Genomic DNA, 14,586 nt, shown 5'->3' with positions numbered 1-14,586 from the left:
TTGCCACCAAGAAGTGACAGAGATGGCTATGAAGTGATAAGGCGTCAGAATCAGATTACTGAGATGCTCATCACACAGCAACAATTGTCTTATCTCCCGAAAAGAGACATACCTGTGTTCCAGGGTGACCCGCTCACCTACAGGTCCTTTATTAGAGCCTTTGATCATGCAATAGACAGCAAGGCTGAGAACAGCAGAGACAAGCTGTATTATTTGGAGCAGTTCACCAGCGGAGAACCACACCAGTTGGTCTGCAGCTGTGAACACATGGACCCGGACAGAGGCTATCAAGAAGCCAGAGCACTACTTCGGAAGCATTATGGTGACGAGCTGAAGATAGCCAATGCCTACATAGAAAAGGCTCTGAAGTGGCCTCAGATGAAGTCGGAGGACGGGAAAGCGATGAACACATACGCACTTTTCCTGATCGGATGTCGAAATACCATGGAAGATATTGAGTTCATGAGTGAGATGGACAACCCCACGAATATGAGAGTTGTTATCTCAAAACTTCCTTACAAGATAAGAGAGAAGTGGAGGGTGACAGCGTTTGACATTCAAGAAAGACAAGGAAGAAGAGCCAGGTTCTCAGACTTGGTGACGTTTATCTACAGACAAGCACAGATTGCAAGTGATCCGCTATTCGGAAATATTCAAGACAGCGGCACAGCTACTGAAGGAAAACCAAAGAGCAGTTTTGATACCAGGACCCTGAAGTCTATCAATCCAAAGGGAAGCAGTTTTGCTACAACTGTAACTCCTGCTGAAGAGAAGTCACATGACTCACCTAAGAAGAATCTACCGTCCCACGCTGTAAATGCTTTCCAGAAACCCTGCTTGTTCTGCCAGGAGAATCATTCACTAGATGTATGCAGAAATATAATAGAAGAACAGGGTAAAGACAGAGTTGAGTTTCTGAAGAAAAGAGGACTCTGCTTTGGTTGCCTTACGCAGGGACACCTCAGTAAATTCTGTAAAGCCAGGATGACATGTCAAGAGTGTTCTCAGAAACATCCAAGCATCTTGCATGTTGACAAAGAAGACAGTGTTCAGTCAAGGAAGAATGAGGACAGCAACACTGAGGAAAGGAGCTCGAGTGTCTCAAGCGCCCTTGTGTCACTAGAGCAAGAGACATGTGGACGCACTGGGGCCGGAGATGAGTGCATACTCTCAATAGTACCTGTAATGGTTAAGTCCAAGAAAGGTGAGAAGACTGTGAAGACATACGCCTTCTTGGATCAGGGAAGTTCAGCCACATTCTGTACTGAAGCACTCATGAGACAGCTGAACATCAGAGGCAGGAAGACGGAGATCCTTCTTCGAACTATGGGCCAGGAGAAGCTGGTTCCCAGTTACATCCTGTCTGACCTGGAAGTGTGTGGGCTTGAGTCGAAAGATTACATCGACCTACCGAAAGCCTTCACACATAAGGACATACCAGTGAAGAGGGAAAACATTCCCCGGCCAGAAGATGTGAGGAGATGGACCTACTTGAAAGAGGTACAAATCCCGCAGCTCGAAGCAGAAGTCGGCCTGCTGATCGGGACCAACTCGCCTAAAGCTATGGAGCCATGGCAGGTGATTAATAGTGAAGGGGACGGACCCTATGCAGTTAAGACCATCCTTGGTTGGGTGGTAAATGGGCCTGTAAGAAGAGAGGATGAGATCACATCAGTGGATGGTGTTTACAGTCACACAGTCAACCGCATTTCTGTAGCAAGCATTGAAGAACTGTTAGTCCAACAGTACAATACAGACTTCCCAGAGCACAGCTGTGAAGACAAAACAGAGATGTCTCAAGAAGATCACAAGTTCATGCGGTCAGTCACTAAGTCTGCTGAGTTTGTTGATGGGCATTACTGTATCGGCTTGCCTTTGAGGAATGAGACTGCCATCATGCCGAACAACCGCTGTGTAGCTGAGCAGCGTACAGTTGGTCTAAAAAGAAAGCTCAGCAAGAACCCAGACTTCCATGAAGACTACAAGGGATTCATGGCAGGAATAATAGAGAAAGGCCATGCCGTGAAAGTCTCTGAAGAGGAACTTAGCCGTGAGGATGGACGTGTATGGTATATACCTCACCATGGGGTTTACCATCCAAAGAAAAACAAGATCAGGGTAGTCTTTGACTGCACTGCAAGGTTCCAAGGAACATCACTGAACGATCAGCTGCTTCAGGGACCTGATCTCACTAACACCCTCATTGGTGTCCTGACAAGGTTCAGAGAGGAGCCTGTCGCTATGATGGCCGACATAGAAGCGATGTTCTATCAGGTCAGGGTTCCAGACAAAGATGCTGATCTACTGCGTTTTCTATGGTGGCCCGATGGCGACCTGAGTCAACCCGTAGAAGACTACAGAATGACTGTGCACCTGTTTGGAGCCACATCATCTCCCAGTTGTGCATCATATGCTTTAAGAAGAACAGCTGAAGACAGAAGGAATGAAACGACACAGGAAGTGGTGAACACAGTCCTCAAAAACTTTTACGTTGATGATTGTTTGAAGTCTGTATCCTCAGAAGGTCATGCTGTTGCCCTGGCAAGGGACCTCAGTGCCTTGTGTCGCAGTGGAGGTTTCCGCCTGACCAAGTGGGTCAGCAACAGCAGAGTTGTCTTGTCATCTATCCCAGAAGAAGACAGAGCCACCGAAGTAAAAAATGTAGACTTGAGCCATGATCAGCTTCCTATGGAGAGAGCTCTTGGTATCCAGTGGTGCACGGAATCAGATACGTTCCAGTTCAAGATGCAGCCACAGGATAAACCAGTCACAAGACGAGGGATTCTCTCCGTGGTCAGCTCCGTTTATGACCCCCTCGGTTTTCTGGCTCCCTTTGTTCTACCTGCGAAGCTTCTACTAAGAGATCTATGTAGAGAGAAGAAAGGCTGGGATGAAGAAATCGAGGGAGAACAGGCACAAAGATGGATGAAGTGGTTAGCAGACCTGCAGCAACTTACAGGTTTTCGCTGGGAAAGGTGCCTCAAACCTGTAGGGTTTGGATCTACAAAGATGGCACAGCTCCACCATTTTTCGGATGCCAGTGAGAATGGCTATGGCACAGCTACCTACATCTTGCAGACAAATGCACAAGGCAAGAAACACATCTCCTTTCTGATGGGCAAGTCCAGGGTGGCACCGCTTAAGCAGGTAACGATACCTCGGATGGAATTGACGGCCGCTGTCGTCGCGGTCAAGGTCGACAAGATGATGAGACAGGAGCTTCAGGTACCACTTGAACCGTCTGTCTTCTGGACGGATAGTACTACTGTACTGAAGTACATTGAGAATGATACGGCTCGCTTCAAGACTTTTGTAGCCAACCGAATCTCGATCATCCGTGAGGCTACTACCCCGACCCAGTGGAGGTATGTAAACACCTCAGTTAACCCAGCAGATCAAGCTTCAAGAGGTTTGAAAGCTGAGAACTTGTGCCAGAGTGAGAGTTGGATTCATGGCCCGAGTTTCCTGCTGAAGAATCAAAGTGAGTGGCCAGAAAGACCAGATCAGTCCAGTCATATTCGGGAAGATGACGTGGAGATCAAAAAGTCAGCTGTAGTCAGTCTACTTGCCACGGAGGAGAGCACTGCTACACTAAGTAAGCTAATTGATCACTACTCAAGCTGGCATCAGTTGAAGAAAGCAGTGGCTTGGTTTCTCCGGCTAAGGGAATTGCTGCTGCGCCTAAGTGGCAAAAGGAAAGAGCTACAAGCGATCATCAGTCACTCTGAAGATGACCCTGTCAAGCGACAGATGCTTCTCAAGCTACAACTGAATAAACACAGAACAAAGTTGGAAAAGAAGCCGCTCACAGTTGATGACCTGAACATAGCTGAAAAAGAGTTAATTCTCTTCAGTCAGAAGCATTCATACCCTGAGGAAATTGAGGCTTTGCAAAGAAGGGCATATGTCAAGAGGAGTAGCCCACTTTACAAGTTGGATCCAATCCTACAGGATGGAGTGTTGAGAGTAGGTGGACGGTTGAACAAGTCTGCTATGCCAGAAGAGGCCAAGCATCCCGCCATCCTTTCAAAGCACCAAAAAGTTGCTACTCTCATCCTTCGACACATCCATCAGGGAGTTGGGCATTGTGGAAGGAATCACATGCTCGCAAAGTTACGGCAGAAGTATTGGATTCCGAAAGCTAACTCTGCAGTGAGAAGAATCGTCTCGGAATGCACTGTGTGCAGAAGATTGAATGCCAAGGTTGGAGAGCAGAAAATGGCAGATCTGCCGGAAGACCGCTTGCTGCCTGACAAACCCCCCTTCACGAATGTAGGGGTGGATTACTTCGGACCATTTGAGGTCAAACGAGGACGCAGCATGGTTAAACGATACGGCGTAATCTTCACCTGTCTGACAATCAGAGCAGTTCATATTGAAGTAGCTCACTCTCTGGATACTGATTCTTGTATCAACGCTCTGCGTCGCTTCATCAGTAGAAGAGGACAGGTGGCTGTTATTCGTTCCGACAATGGTACGAATTTCGTCGGAGCAGAGAGGGAGCTGCGTGAAGTTATTAAGGAGCTGGATCAGTCCAAGATTCAAGATGTGATGATGAAGAAGGGGATCAAGTGGACATTCAACCCACCAGCTGCTTCCCACCATGGAGGGGTTTGGGAAAGGCAGATCCGAACGGTGAGGAAGATTCTCAATTCAGTGCTCAAGCAGCAGACCATGGATGATGAAGGTCTTCAGACCGTCTTGTGTGAAGTCGAGGCCATCATCAATGATCGTCCCATCACCAAGGTGTCGGATGACCCGAACGATCTCGAGGCACTTACTCCGAATCATTTGTTGTTATTGAAGACACAACCAAGTGTGCCTCCAGGAGTTTTCAAGAGAGAAGATCTGTACGCGCGCCGAAGATGGAGACAAATCCAATACCTTGCTGATCTGTTCTGGTCAAGATGGACCCATGAGTACTTGCCGCTCCTTCAGGAACGGAAGAAATGGTTGACAGCAAGAAGGAACTTCCAACCTGGAGACGTCGTTTTGATTGTGGATGACTCCGCTCCGAGGAATTCATGGATGATGGGAAGAATACTCAAGATCATGCCAGATTCAAGGGGAGTTGTGCGTCGTGTCAGCGTGAAGACGAAAACCAGCACCCTTGAGAGACCAATTACAAAACTCTGTCTGCTACAAGAGGCAGTTTGAACTGTGAAGAATATACTTAAGTTGTTTTTGTTGATAGTAATGTTTAATGGCTCTAAGTAATGTCATAATTGTTATGCTTCCCGCCTAGCCAATTAGGGGCCGGAAATGTGAGAGCCATATTTAGAACAGAAAATGTCTATGAGTGTATTTGAGTTATTTCTTTGTGTGTACTATATTGAAGGACATTTCTTGATTACACATTTTGTGCAGCCTGAGTCTTAACTGAGTTAATAGAGCCAATTAAGAATTCAGCCTTTTGGAGCAGAAGCCAGCAAGCCAGTTAATTCAGTGTGCATTATCAGCAGCTGGGTCCAGCAGGTTTTTAGTTAGTTCAGAGCTGGAAGCCTGAGAGCAGCTACAGTTTTTTGACCCACTTTGGAGAATACTAAACCACGTTGAAAAATATTAAGACACTTCAGAAATCGTTTATTTTTATTAACACTTTTTTTTGTATCACATGTTTTGTTGTTCTGTACACCTTTTTCGTCAACTAAAAAGTTAAACTACAATGGACGTGTGGACGTGGATTATTTCTTGGAGTCAAGCTTACTGCTTCACGGGCTTTGGAACCTACAGCACTGATTAGCCACACCTGGCCTACGGAGCACCTGCTCCATGGATTACACCTCAGTAATGGCCGCGCCCAGGGCACCCCTCTGTGGATTTGTCTATATGTAAGATACAAGTCATTTTACACTTAGTTACATGCTGAAAAAAGCTTACAACGCGTTGTGAGCTTGTAGATGGGCTATTTTCAGCAAGCGTTATAACAGTCGGCATCAAGGCCCACCAAAATACATTTTAGACTAAATTAACTGTAGATTTAGTCAACTAAAATGGCATGACATTTAGTCGACTAAAACTAGACTAACGCTAAAACATTCCAGTTGACTAAAATTTGACTAAAACTAAATGAAAACTATTCAAGAGACTATGTCTAAAACTAAAATCTAAATCTGCTGCCAAAAACAACAGTGATTCATACTTCCTTTTAACCCCTGGGCTACAATTAACGGAAAAAACTGAATATTTCTAAAAATACAAACCTCCCGTTCACGGAATTAACGGAATCAATGTCAGTTATCTAGGGTTCAACGGAGCAAAAATTAATATTTTTTCGCTAATATCACTAATGTTGGATGTAATTTACCAAAAAACTGCCGGAATCCGCGTGATCATGCGCTATCGTGCACGCGCGCCGTCTCTATGTGCGTTGCTGTAAAAAATGTGTTATTTTGCGATGTTTTGGGGTTGATTTGAGGTTAATTTGACTTAGTTATGAAAAATATAGCATTAGCTTAGCAATCCGGACCAGCCAAGCTAGTGACTAGGGTCAAAATAATACCGGATGTTGTCGATCGTTGAACCGGAAGTGACTTAGGAAGATTCGTCTATTTTGGCCAAAATCAGCATAATGGTGCGTTCCCGCCATCTGGTGGCAATTCGAGAGAATACACTAGCAATGAAGAAAATAAAAAAAAACATCTGTTCAAACCACCAGATCTTTCTATTAATGTGAAAATGATGAATTAAAAATATGCCAATTTGTTACCCAAACAAAAAAATTGGGATTGGTAGTCCAAGGGTTAAGACATTGTCATGCACTAAAAATAGCCAAATTAAGTTTGTTTCATACCTGAAAAACACAATTTGCTGTGTAGGGGGAAGCTAAGAAAGATACAGCAAAGAGGGGTGGGATTGTCAGAGGTGTTCTTTAACTGGCATCCAAAATAATGTTTGTGTGTATACTGTACCTGCATGTGAGCTAATGTAGACCCCTGAACCGAAATTGTACTTCAGCTGTCCACTGCTGGGACACTCCAGTCTGAAGAAGTAGGTATCGTTGTGTATTTCCAGGAAGTTATGGAAAACTGTGGTACAGTCCCTCTTCCTCAGGTCTCCTGTGAACTCCCCCTGGAAGCACAGTTAGATTTAATATGATACAGTACTACTAGTACTATTATTAATAAGCATTCTAGTTCTCCTAGCCCCTGCTATCAGAATCATTATCAATCTTTATTATCACATTACAAGTGGGTGAAATTCCAATGTGTGCAGGCTGCATCATTGAGAGGCATGAAGTGAATAATATATAATAATGAATAATGAATAATTATATATAAATAAATAAAAATGGATAAATCGAAATCATCTAAGCTTGCTCTTAGCAAAAATTAAATTAAAATAATAAAAAAAGAAAAACGTAAAGATATCTTATTATCTTACTTTGGTAACGGGAAATTACAAACCGATGCCAGCTTCCTGCTGTTACATTCTCGGCATTCAGGAGATGTAGTTCCAGATATTTGGAGATTGTGGAATAGTTTTTGTGTTTTCTCCTCGTAAGTTAATGCTCTACTTGATCATACTACAGAGTCGCAGATCCTCACGCTCAAAACGGGCACAAGGCGACCCATTTTGAGCTTGTAGATCTGCTACCTTTGCTGTTTTTTTACAGTTTTATTATTTACATTATGAGGTTTCCACCCGACAGAGACGATATACTCTGCCCATCTGCTCTAAAGTTCTCTTGCTCAAACAAACAAATAAAACAGACAGACCTTACCATGCAATGCATGCTGAGAGGGTACTGAAGTGATTCTGACCTTTATACCGTTCCTGATGTCTGGTGTCGTGGAGTTAAACACGACGGGACCGGACACAGAGGCCCTGCGCCAGATGACGCTGCAGTTAGGTTGTACTTCCCTGTCAAAGGAGGAGGGGACCTCGAAGCGACAGGGGACAGTGGCACAGGACTCCCTTAAGGCCCTGATGCTCCCGGGCAGAACCACAATCCACTGGTTACACAGGACACCTGGTGACGGCATGTAGAACGATACATCTTGGCATGGGATGGCTTAGCGGTCCAGGCGCCTTGGCTGGTAATCCAGCATGACAGTGTGTCGTGAGTTCGAGTCCCGATCGCGACAAACTTTGCCGTGTGTCTTCCCCCCCATCTCTCTCCCCATTTCCTGTCTAGCTACTGTATCTATATCTATAAATGCACCACGTCTCTGTGTGTGTGTGCGCGTACGTACTGTACATCTGTAATCCACATAACTGTGAACCGAGAGAGAACCGTTCGCCCCACCGACCACAGGGAGTGCCTGGTCTGTCGGATAGCCGGTTGTCCGGAACCAGCACAAAAGCCTTTGCCCGGGATCTAGACCTGATCACCCATATATCCATATATCGAGCTGGCCTGTTCTGACATCACAATTATGTATGTTCATGTATTATACACTAGACCGGTGCCCGGCTGTAGAGCTCAGAGACGGTAACGATCGAAGTTGGAAATCCATGCCCCACCTGGCAATGCAATACCTGTTGTACTCGTTGTCAGAGTACCCGTTCCATCTGTCTGTGTCGCTTTTATGCCCATATAATGGAGTTCTTTGTCAGGCATACCCAAATATGGAGTCTATGCAGATAGCTGTCAGAACGTGCGCCACCCAGTCCCTTTTATGCCTTTATCAGGCATGCCCAAATATGGAGTCTATGCAGATGTCAGAATGATGTCAGAACAGGCCAGCTCCATATATGGAGATATAGGGGTGATCAGGTCCATTTCCCGGGCAGAGGCCTTTTGTGGTGGTTCTGAACAACCGTGCGTCCGACCAACTCGACACAGGGCACTGCACTCCCTGTGGTGGTGTGGAACGCGTGTGTCGGATTTGAAGTCGGTGGGGCTAACGGTTCTCGTTACGTGGATTTCAGACGTACGTACACACACACGTACACACAGAGATGAGGTGTATTTATAGATAATATTCGGCAAGACAGGAAAAAATAATAATTGGCAACAACATGTCGATGTCTAGGCCTAGGGTACCTGGACACAACTTTGAAAACCACTTCTACTATATGCATTCTGACTGGTTGTAAAGACAGACACATGCACATGCACACACACACACACACACACACACACACGCACGTACGCACGCGCGCACGCACGCACGCACGCACGCATGCACGCACGCACGCACGCACGCACGCACGCACGCACACACACACACGATTGAAAAGGGGGAAGGGTTTTGAATTAAACGTCAACCGCACAAGCCTGGGTGTTCCAACTATTGCACTGTTCTGGAAACCACTGACCTTGCATCAGATACATGAAGAAAGCAACACACGTCACAATCACAGCCATGTCTTCTTGGTTCTGCTCTGCCAGGGGGAAATAATGATGATGATGATGGTGTGAAATCACATTTCATACACAGAATATCACACTTAAAAGAGATTTACAAGCAACACTAGGAGTAGGAATGATCAAAAATTATAATAATAAAAAATATTTTTTTTTACATAGTGACAAAGTAAACGCCTACAGTTATTATTAAGCTCTGTTGGTGGGGTCAAGTTTTGTTTCAATAACAAAATGTGTCTGTTGAGATTGATTGTGGGATGTCACAATCTTTTCATTTTTTTCCCCGTTCTGTTAACCGATTAATAGTCTTTACTTTTTACTGTACAACCTTGTCGCATTGTCCTGCCTTAGTAGTTTAGTATTCATTGGGTGTAGGAAAAAAAAAAGAAAAAAGACAAAAACTCACGCTAGGAAAAAATAGGAAAAAAAAAAAGAAAAAAAAAAAAAACTCCCGCTAGGAAAAAATAGGAAAAGAAATAAGAAAACCACTCGCGCTAGGAAAAAATAGGGGAAAAAATAAGAAAAAAAAACAAAAACTTGCGCTAGGAAAAAATAGGAAAAAGAATAAGAAAACCACTCGCGCTAGGAAAAAATAGGAAAAAAAAAAAAAAAAAACTTTTTGTAAATGTTTTGTAATTTCTTTTGTACATTTTTGTACTTTTTAGTCGCAACTTTTTAGTCGCGACTTGTTAGTCGCGACTAACAAGTTGCTTATGCTACTTTTTATTCGCAACTTTTTAGCCGCGACTTTTTGCCGCGACTTTTTAGCCGCAACTTTTTAGCCGCAACTTTTTTGTCGCGCTTTTTAGCCGTGACTTTTTTGTCGCGACTATAAACCCCTATAAAGCCCTATAAAGCTTCTGAGTTGTAAATACTTGAAGAAGTGTGTACGGGGTAAATTGTATTTAGCAGCTAGTTCATCAAAAGAGAGTAGATTCCCCCTTTTGTCAAAAACATCCTTCCATTGTTTAATCCCTTGCTTGGCCCATATCTTGAAGCCCCCATCCGCCCTTCCTGGGGTGAAATATTCATTTCCCCAAATTGGGCTGAATCGAAAACTGGGTTGGATATCCAAAAGATAAAGTCTGACATCCTGCCAAACTTTAATCATGTTTTTAACAATAGGATTAGCTGTATATTTGATCAGTTTTTTACTCGAATTAGAGTAAAGATATTCAGGCAGTGGGAGCTTCAAAGAGTGTGATTCAATGTTCCTCCATGTGGGGGATCCCTTCTCTGTATAATAGAACATTATAGTTCTCAACTGAGCTGCCCAATAGTACCATAACATATTAGGGCACTTTAGCCCTCCTCTATCATAAGGTAAATATAACAAAGATAAACGGAGCCTGGGGCGTCGGTTATTCCAAATAAAATTACGAAACAACTTTTCCATTTTAGTAAAAAAGCCGTCAGGAGGAGGAGCGACTTCTTAGTCGCGACTAACAAGTCGCAACTTTTTAGTCGCGACTTCCTAGTGTCAGGAAGACCCGTTAATTTGACGCAAGAAGAAATTGAAAGATCAGTTCCTACCTTTAACATGTACAGTATGTCCAAAAACGGGAGAGCTATGAGACTGTACAATGCAAATTATTGTAGCTGAGAGTGATGCTCAAATCATTTTTCTAAGGGAAGTTGAGTAATTAATTTGCACAACAAGCAAAATGCTGCCTTCCTATTTCTCAAATGTAGGTGTTACACAAATAATTTAATTTCCCTGGTGGCAGGGATTTTTTGTCTGACAGCCCATATCCTATTGATGGTTTAAAAAAAGGCAAAAGCAGAAGTAAATCTCTGAATGTTTGGTGTGTCTGCTAAATACCATAATCGTACATTGTTTGTGTGTGTTTGTCTCCCAGCAGTGCTTGTAATATACATTGTATAGGCTCCAGTAAGGCCTGCCACTAACCCAACATCTGGGGAATCCCTCCCCGGAGTCTCTTTTTGTCCTCCACTTCGCAGTTCCGTGGACCTCTAATATTAACCCCCAATTGACTGCAGAGTGTGACCGTGGACCAGGCCTCTTCATGGAGCCCATCAGAAGTGTGACCATGGACCCGGCCTCACAGAGCTCGACCTGGACCAGACGTGGACCAGGCCCCTCCATGGAGCCCACCCTGTCTATCTCTCTTCTATTCTTTCTTCCTATTCCCCCTCTCTCTCCCCCCCCCCCCCCCCCCCCCTCCCCCGACACGGTCGAGGCAGATGGCCGCCCACCCTAGAGTCGGGTTCTGCCTGACGTTTCTTCCTAAAGGGGAGTTTTTCGTTACCATTGTCGCAATATTGCTTGCTCTGGGTGGATCTTTGTTGGTTGTAAAGTGTCTTGAGACAACTTGTTGTGATTTGACACTTTAATCAAATTGAATTGAATTGAATTGAATTGAATTGAATTGAACTGAATTGAATGTCATTTCAAATGAAAACTGGTTAACGGGGCATATTACTATTTTAATAATAATAATAATAATAATAATAATACATTTTATTTATAAGGCGCCTTTCAGGGCACAGGTTAAAAACAGTACAAGAACACAGTTAAAAGCAGAACAAAACTAGGGCACAGCTTGCAGCAGAAGACACAGAGGTCACACAGAGTCATAAGCCTGCCTACAGTAAACAGGTGGGTTTTGAGGTGAGTTTGAAATATGGTGATGGAGTCCATGTTTCTGATGTCAGGGGGGAGGGAGTTCCAGAGGTGAGGGGCAGAGCGGCTGAAGGCTCTTGAGCCCATGGTGGACAGACGGGCTGGGAGGACTTTCAAGCTCCCATGCTTGCAATGGGAGCAAAGAAAAGGGAAAGGCGAGGTGTGTACTTAGAACTTGTTGGCAAGCTAGTCAATAAAATGCACTTGAGAGTTATTATAAGTTATTTCAAATAAGTGACATTGCTATAAAACGCCAACCTAAAGCTGTTTAAGTGCCAGGGACGTTATCCCGTCTAACTGGCAATTAAGTACCGGATGCCACGGACGACAAGACGTCTTCCCTTGGGAATTAAATTATAATTTTTTTAATTAAAAGAAAAATATATATATATTTTTTTTCATGCATATTTTGAAAATTCCTCTAATCTGGTGTACAGGTGATGACATGCACATTACATGCATAATAGAATTACACATTCTTTCTTTATAATTGGAGAATTGGCACTCAAAGCCTAAACTGGTGACCACCAGGTGTCGCTAAAAGAGCTTTAAATCCCAGCATCCGTATTCCTGGGGAAAACCTTTGGAAAAAATAGCAGCTCGACAATCTCACAATTGAATCTTCAATCGGCTACTTTCAGTGAAGATATTTTAACCGTGTTATTTTAGATTTTAGCTATAATATACGTTTAAAAATAACATACGTTTAAAAAAAAACAAATCTTAGGATTTTGAACAGTGGTTTGGAACAGTGGTTCTCAGAAAACACTTCAAAACAGCAGATATACAAGCAGATCACGACCCATCACGCTGCTATTTATGAAAAACAAATCTTCTCTTCTGGGAGGTCCCTCCCACAAACCTTTTCTCAAATACCGGTATTTGATTCTGGTGGTACCTGGCACAAGCAAAATGTTTGATGGGGTCATTGTAATTTAAAAGTTTGAGCACCACTGATAAATTTTTAGAATTGGAGAGAACAATGTACAGTATGTAACATTTTCTAGACAACAAGGGTTTCAACGGTTTCAACTCACATTGGACTCTAAACTGCAGCTAAACTAATGACTACAGTATAACAATAGGTCCTTTGTGAAATACACATGCATGCAGACAGGTTGACAAAACAGTCAGACACTCACCTACCCTCTTACACTAATTGCATAAGTTGACACTACAAAATATGCACACACACACACACACACACACACACACACACACACACACACACACACACACACACACACACACACACACACACACACACACACACACACACACAGAGGCTGTGAATACACTGGCAGGCGTGAAAGCTTCAGTTGTCCGTCGCGTCAGGTCTCACTTTAAATCCTTCCGGGGCTTTGGGCGGTTCCTAGAGGAGACGCACACGGAAGCCTATTTAAACGCCTGTAGTCCTCTATTTCTTCGTTAGCGAAGTGGGCGTGAGAGGGACGTTTGAGTGACAAGATGTTGACACAGACAAAGGCGCATTCTAATGTAGGCTATAAGTTGCTCTGTTGCTACTTCGCTATCATGGCTGTTTAGTCGACTGGTTAACGTACGTGCCTTTGGAACGGGGGACCCGGGTACGCCTCCCGGCCGAGGAGTTTTAAAACTAGTTTTGTTTTCGCTGACGACTTGCGCGACGGACAACTTACATCTGACGCTCTCCTCCGCGCGGCGTCAGATGTAAGCTGCCGACAAGCGTGTGTCACCCGGCGGTGAGAAGGAGATTTTTGATTGATTGATTTAAATATTTATTAACAGTTTGCAGAATTACAATACATTTCAAGCACAAACTCAATACAAAGACTGTTAACTGTGAGTGGACGAACCAATTAAGCATTACACTTGTTTACAACAGGGTCCACATTGTTCAATTCATCAAAACATTAAAGACGTACAAATAGACACTTCTATATAGTTAAAGAACAGAACAGGAATTCATCATAAAACAGTGTTCCCTGACCGGGAATCGAACCCGGGCCGCGGCGGTGAGAGCGCCGCACCCTAACCACTAGACCACCACGGAGATGGATAATGATGATGAGAAGGGCAGCACATGATGAAGAGAACGGGCTATTTTATAAAGTATAAAAAAAAAGTTATTTTCAATGTCATGGATCAGGGTTACAGTAAATGACAATGTAATTCAGCCAGGGGTGCCATGGATGAAAAGATTACAGGGGTGATCTGAAGCAAACATGAGAACCAATGCTTTACTTTATTTCTTCAGACGATTTTTCAATGTTTTGTTAACAATTTGGACATAATGTTACTTCGAGCAGTTCGAGCTGCCCACTGCCCAGATGTCTTCCTGTATCCCTTGACATGGCTTCACAATTCCCTCCCAGGGGGCGTTTGACAGCGTGAAAGAAGACAACTACAAGTATAACTCCTCCCAGTGGATGGGCTGCAGGCTGCATCTGTTCCATTGGCTAGTGCCTATCACTGCCGGGTGACGCGCTTCATTTTCACGCTTGTGCGCGGCTTCCATTTGAGTCTGTCCGTCGCGTCCATTTGAGACTGTCCGTCGCGTCGGTCGGGCGCGGAGGTGGAGCTTATTTTCCATCCACCAGCTGTCTAAAAAACCCACGAAGAAGAAAACTTGAGCTTCAAGTTCACGCCT

The 14,586-nt window shown here is 44.0% G+C and overlaps 1 protein-coding gene across 3 annotated transcripts in view; it reads right to left on the bottom strand.

Annotated features, from left to right (window-relative positions):
- The window catches only part of LOC310859933 (B-cell receptor CD22-like), a 39,228-nt gene extending 28,184 nt beyond the window's left edge, over positions 1–11,044 (bottom strand). For 2 of the 3 annotated variants that reach the window (XM_083766698.1, XM_083766699.1), the window contains exons 1-4: positions 10,847–11,044; positions 9,265–9,325; positions 7,764–7,972; positions 6,912–7,071 (exon numbers count right to left, since the gene is read on the bottom strand). In XM_083766698.1, the coding sequence (XP_083622824.1) occupies positions 6,912–7,071; positions 7,764–7,972; positions 9,265–9,325; positions 10,847–10,855 (439 nt within the window). In that variant the 5' untranslated portion in view covers positions 10,856–11,044. Of the gene's footprint in view, positions 1–6,911; positions 7,072–7,763; positions 7,973–9,264; positions 9,331–10,846 lie in introns of all 3 variants that reach the window. The other variant, XM_083766700.1, reaches the window with a different exon arrangement.
- Between the last annotated feature and the right edge of the window lie 3,542 nt (positions 11,045–14,586).

This window comes from Protomyctophum parallelum (genome assembly GCF_964188405.1).
Source record: "Protomyctophum parallelum genome assembly, chromosome: 1".
Taxonomy (NCBI): Eukaryota; Metazoa; Chordata; class Actinopteri; order Myctophiformes; family Myctophidae; genus Protomyctophum; species Protomyctophum parallelum.
This window is presented reverse-complemented; position numbering and strand designations above follow the sequence as displayed.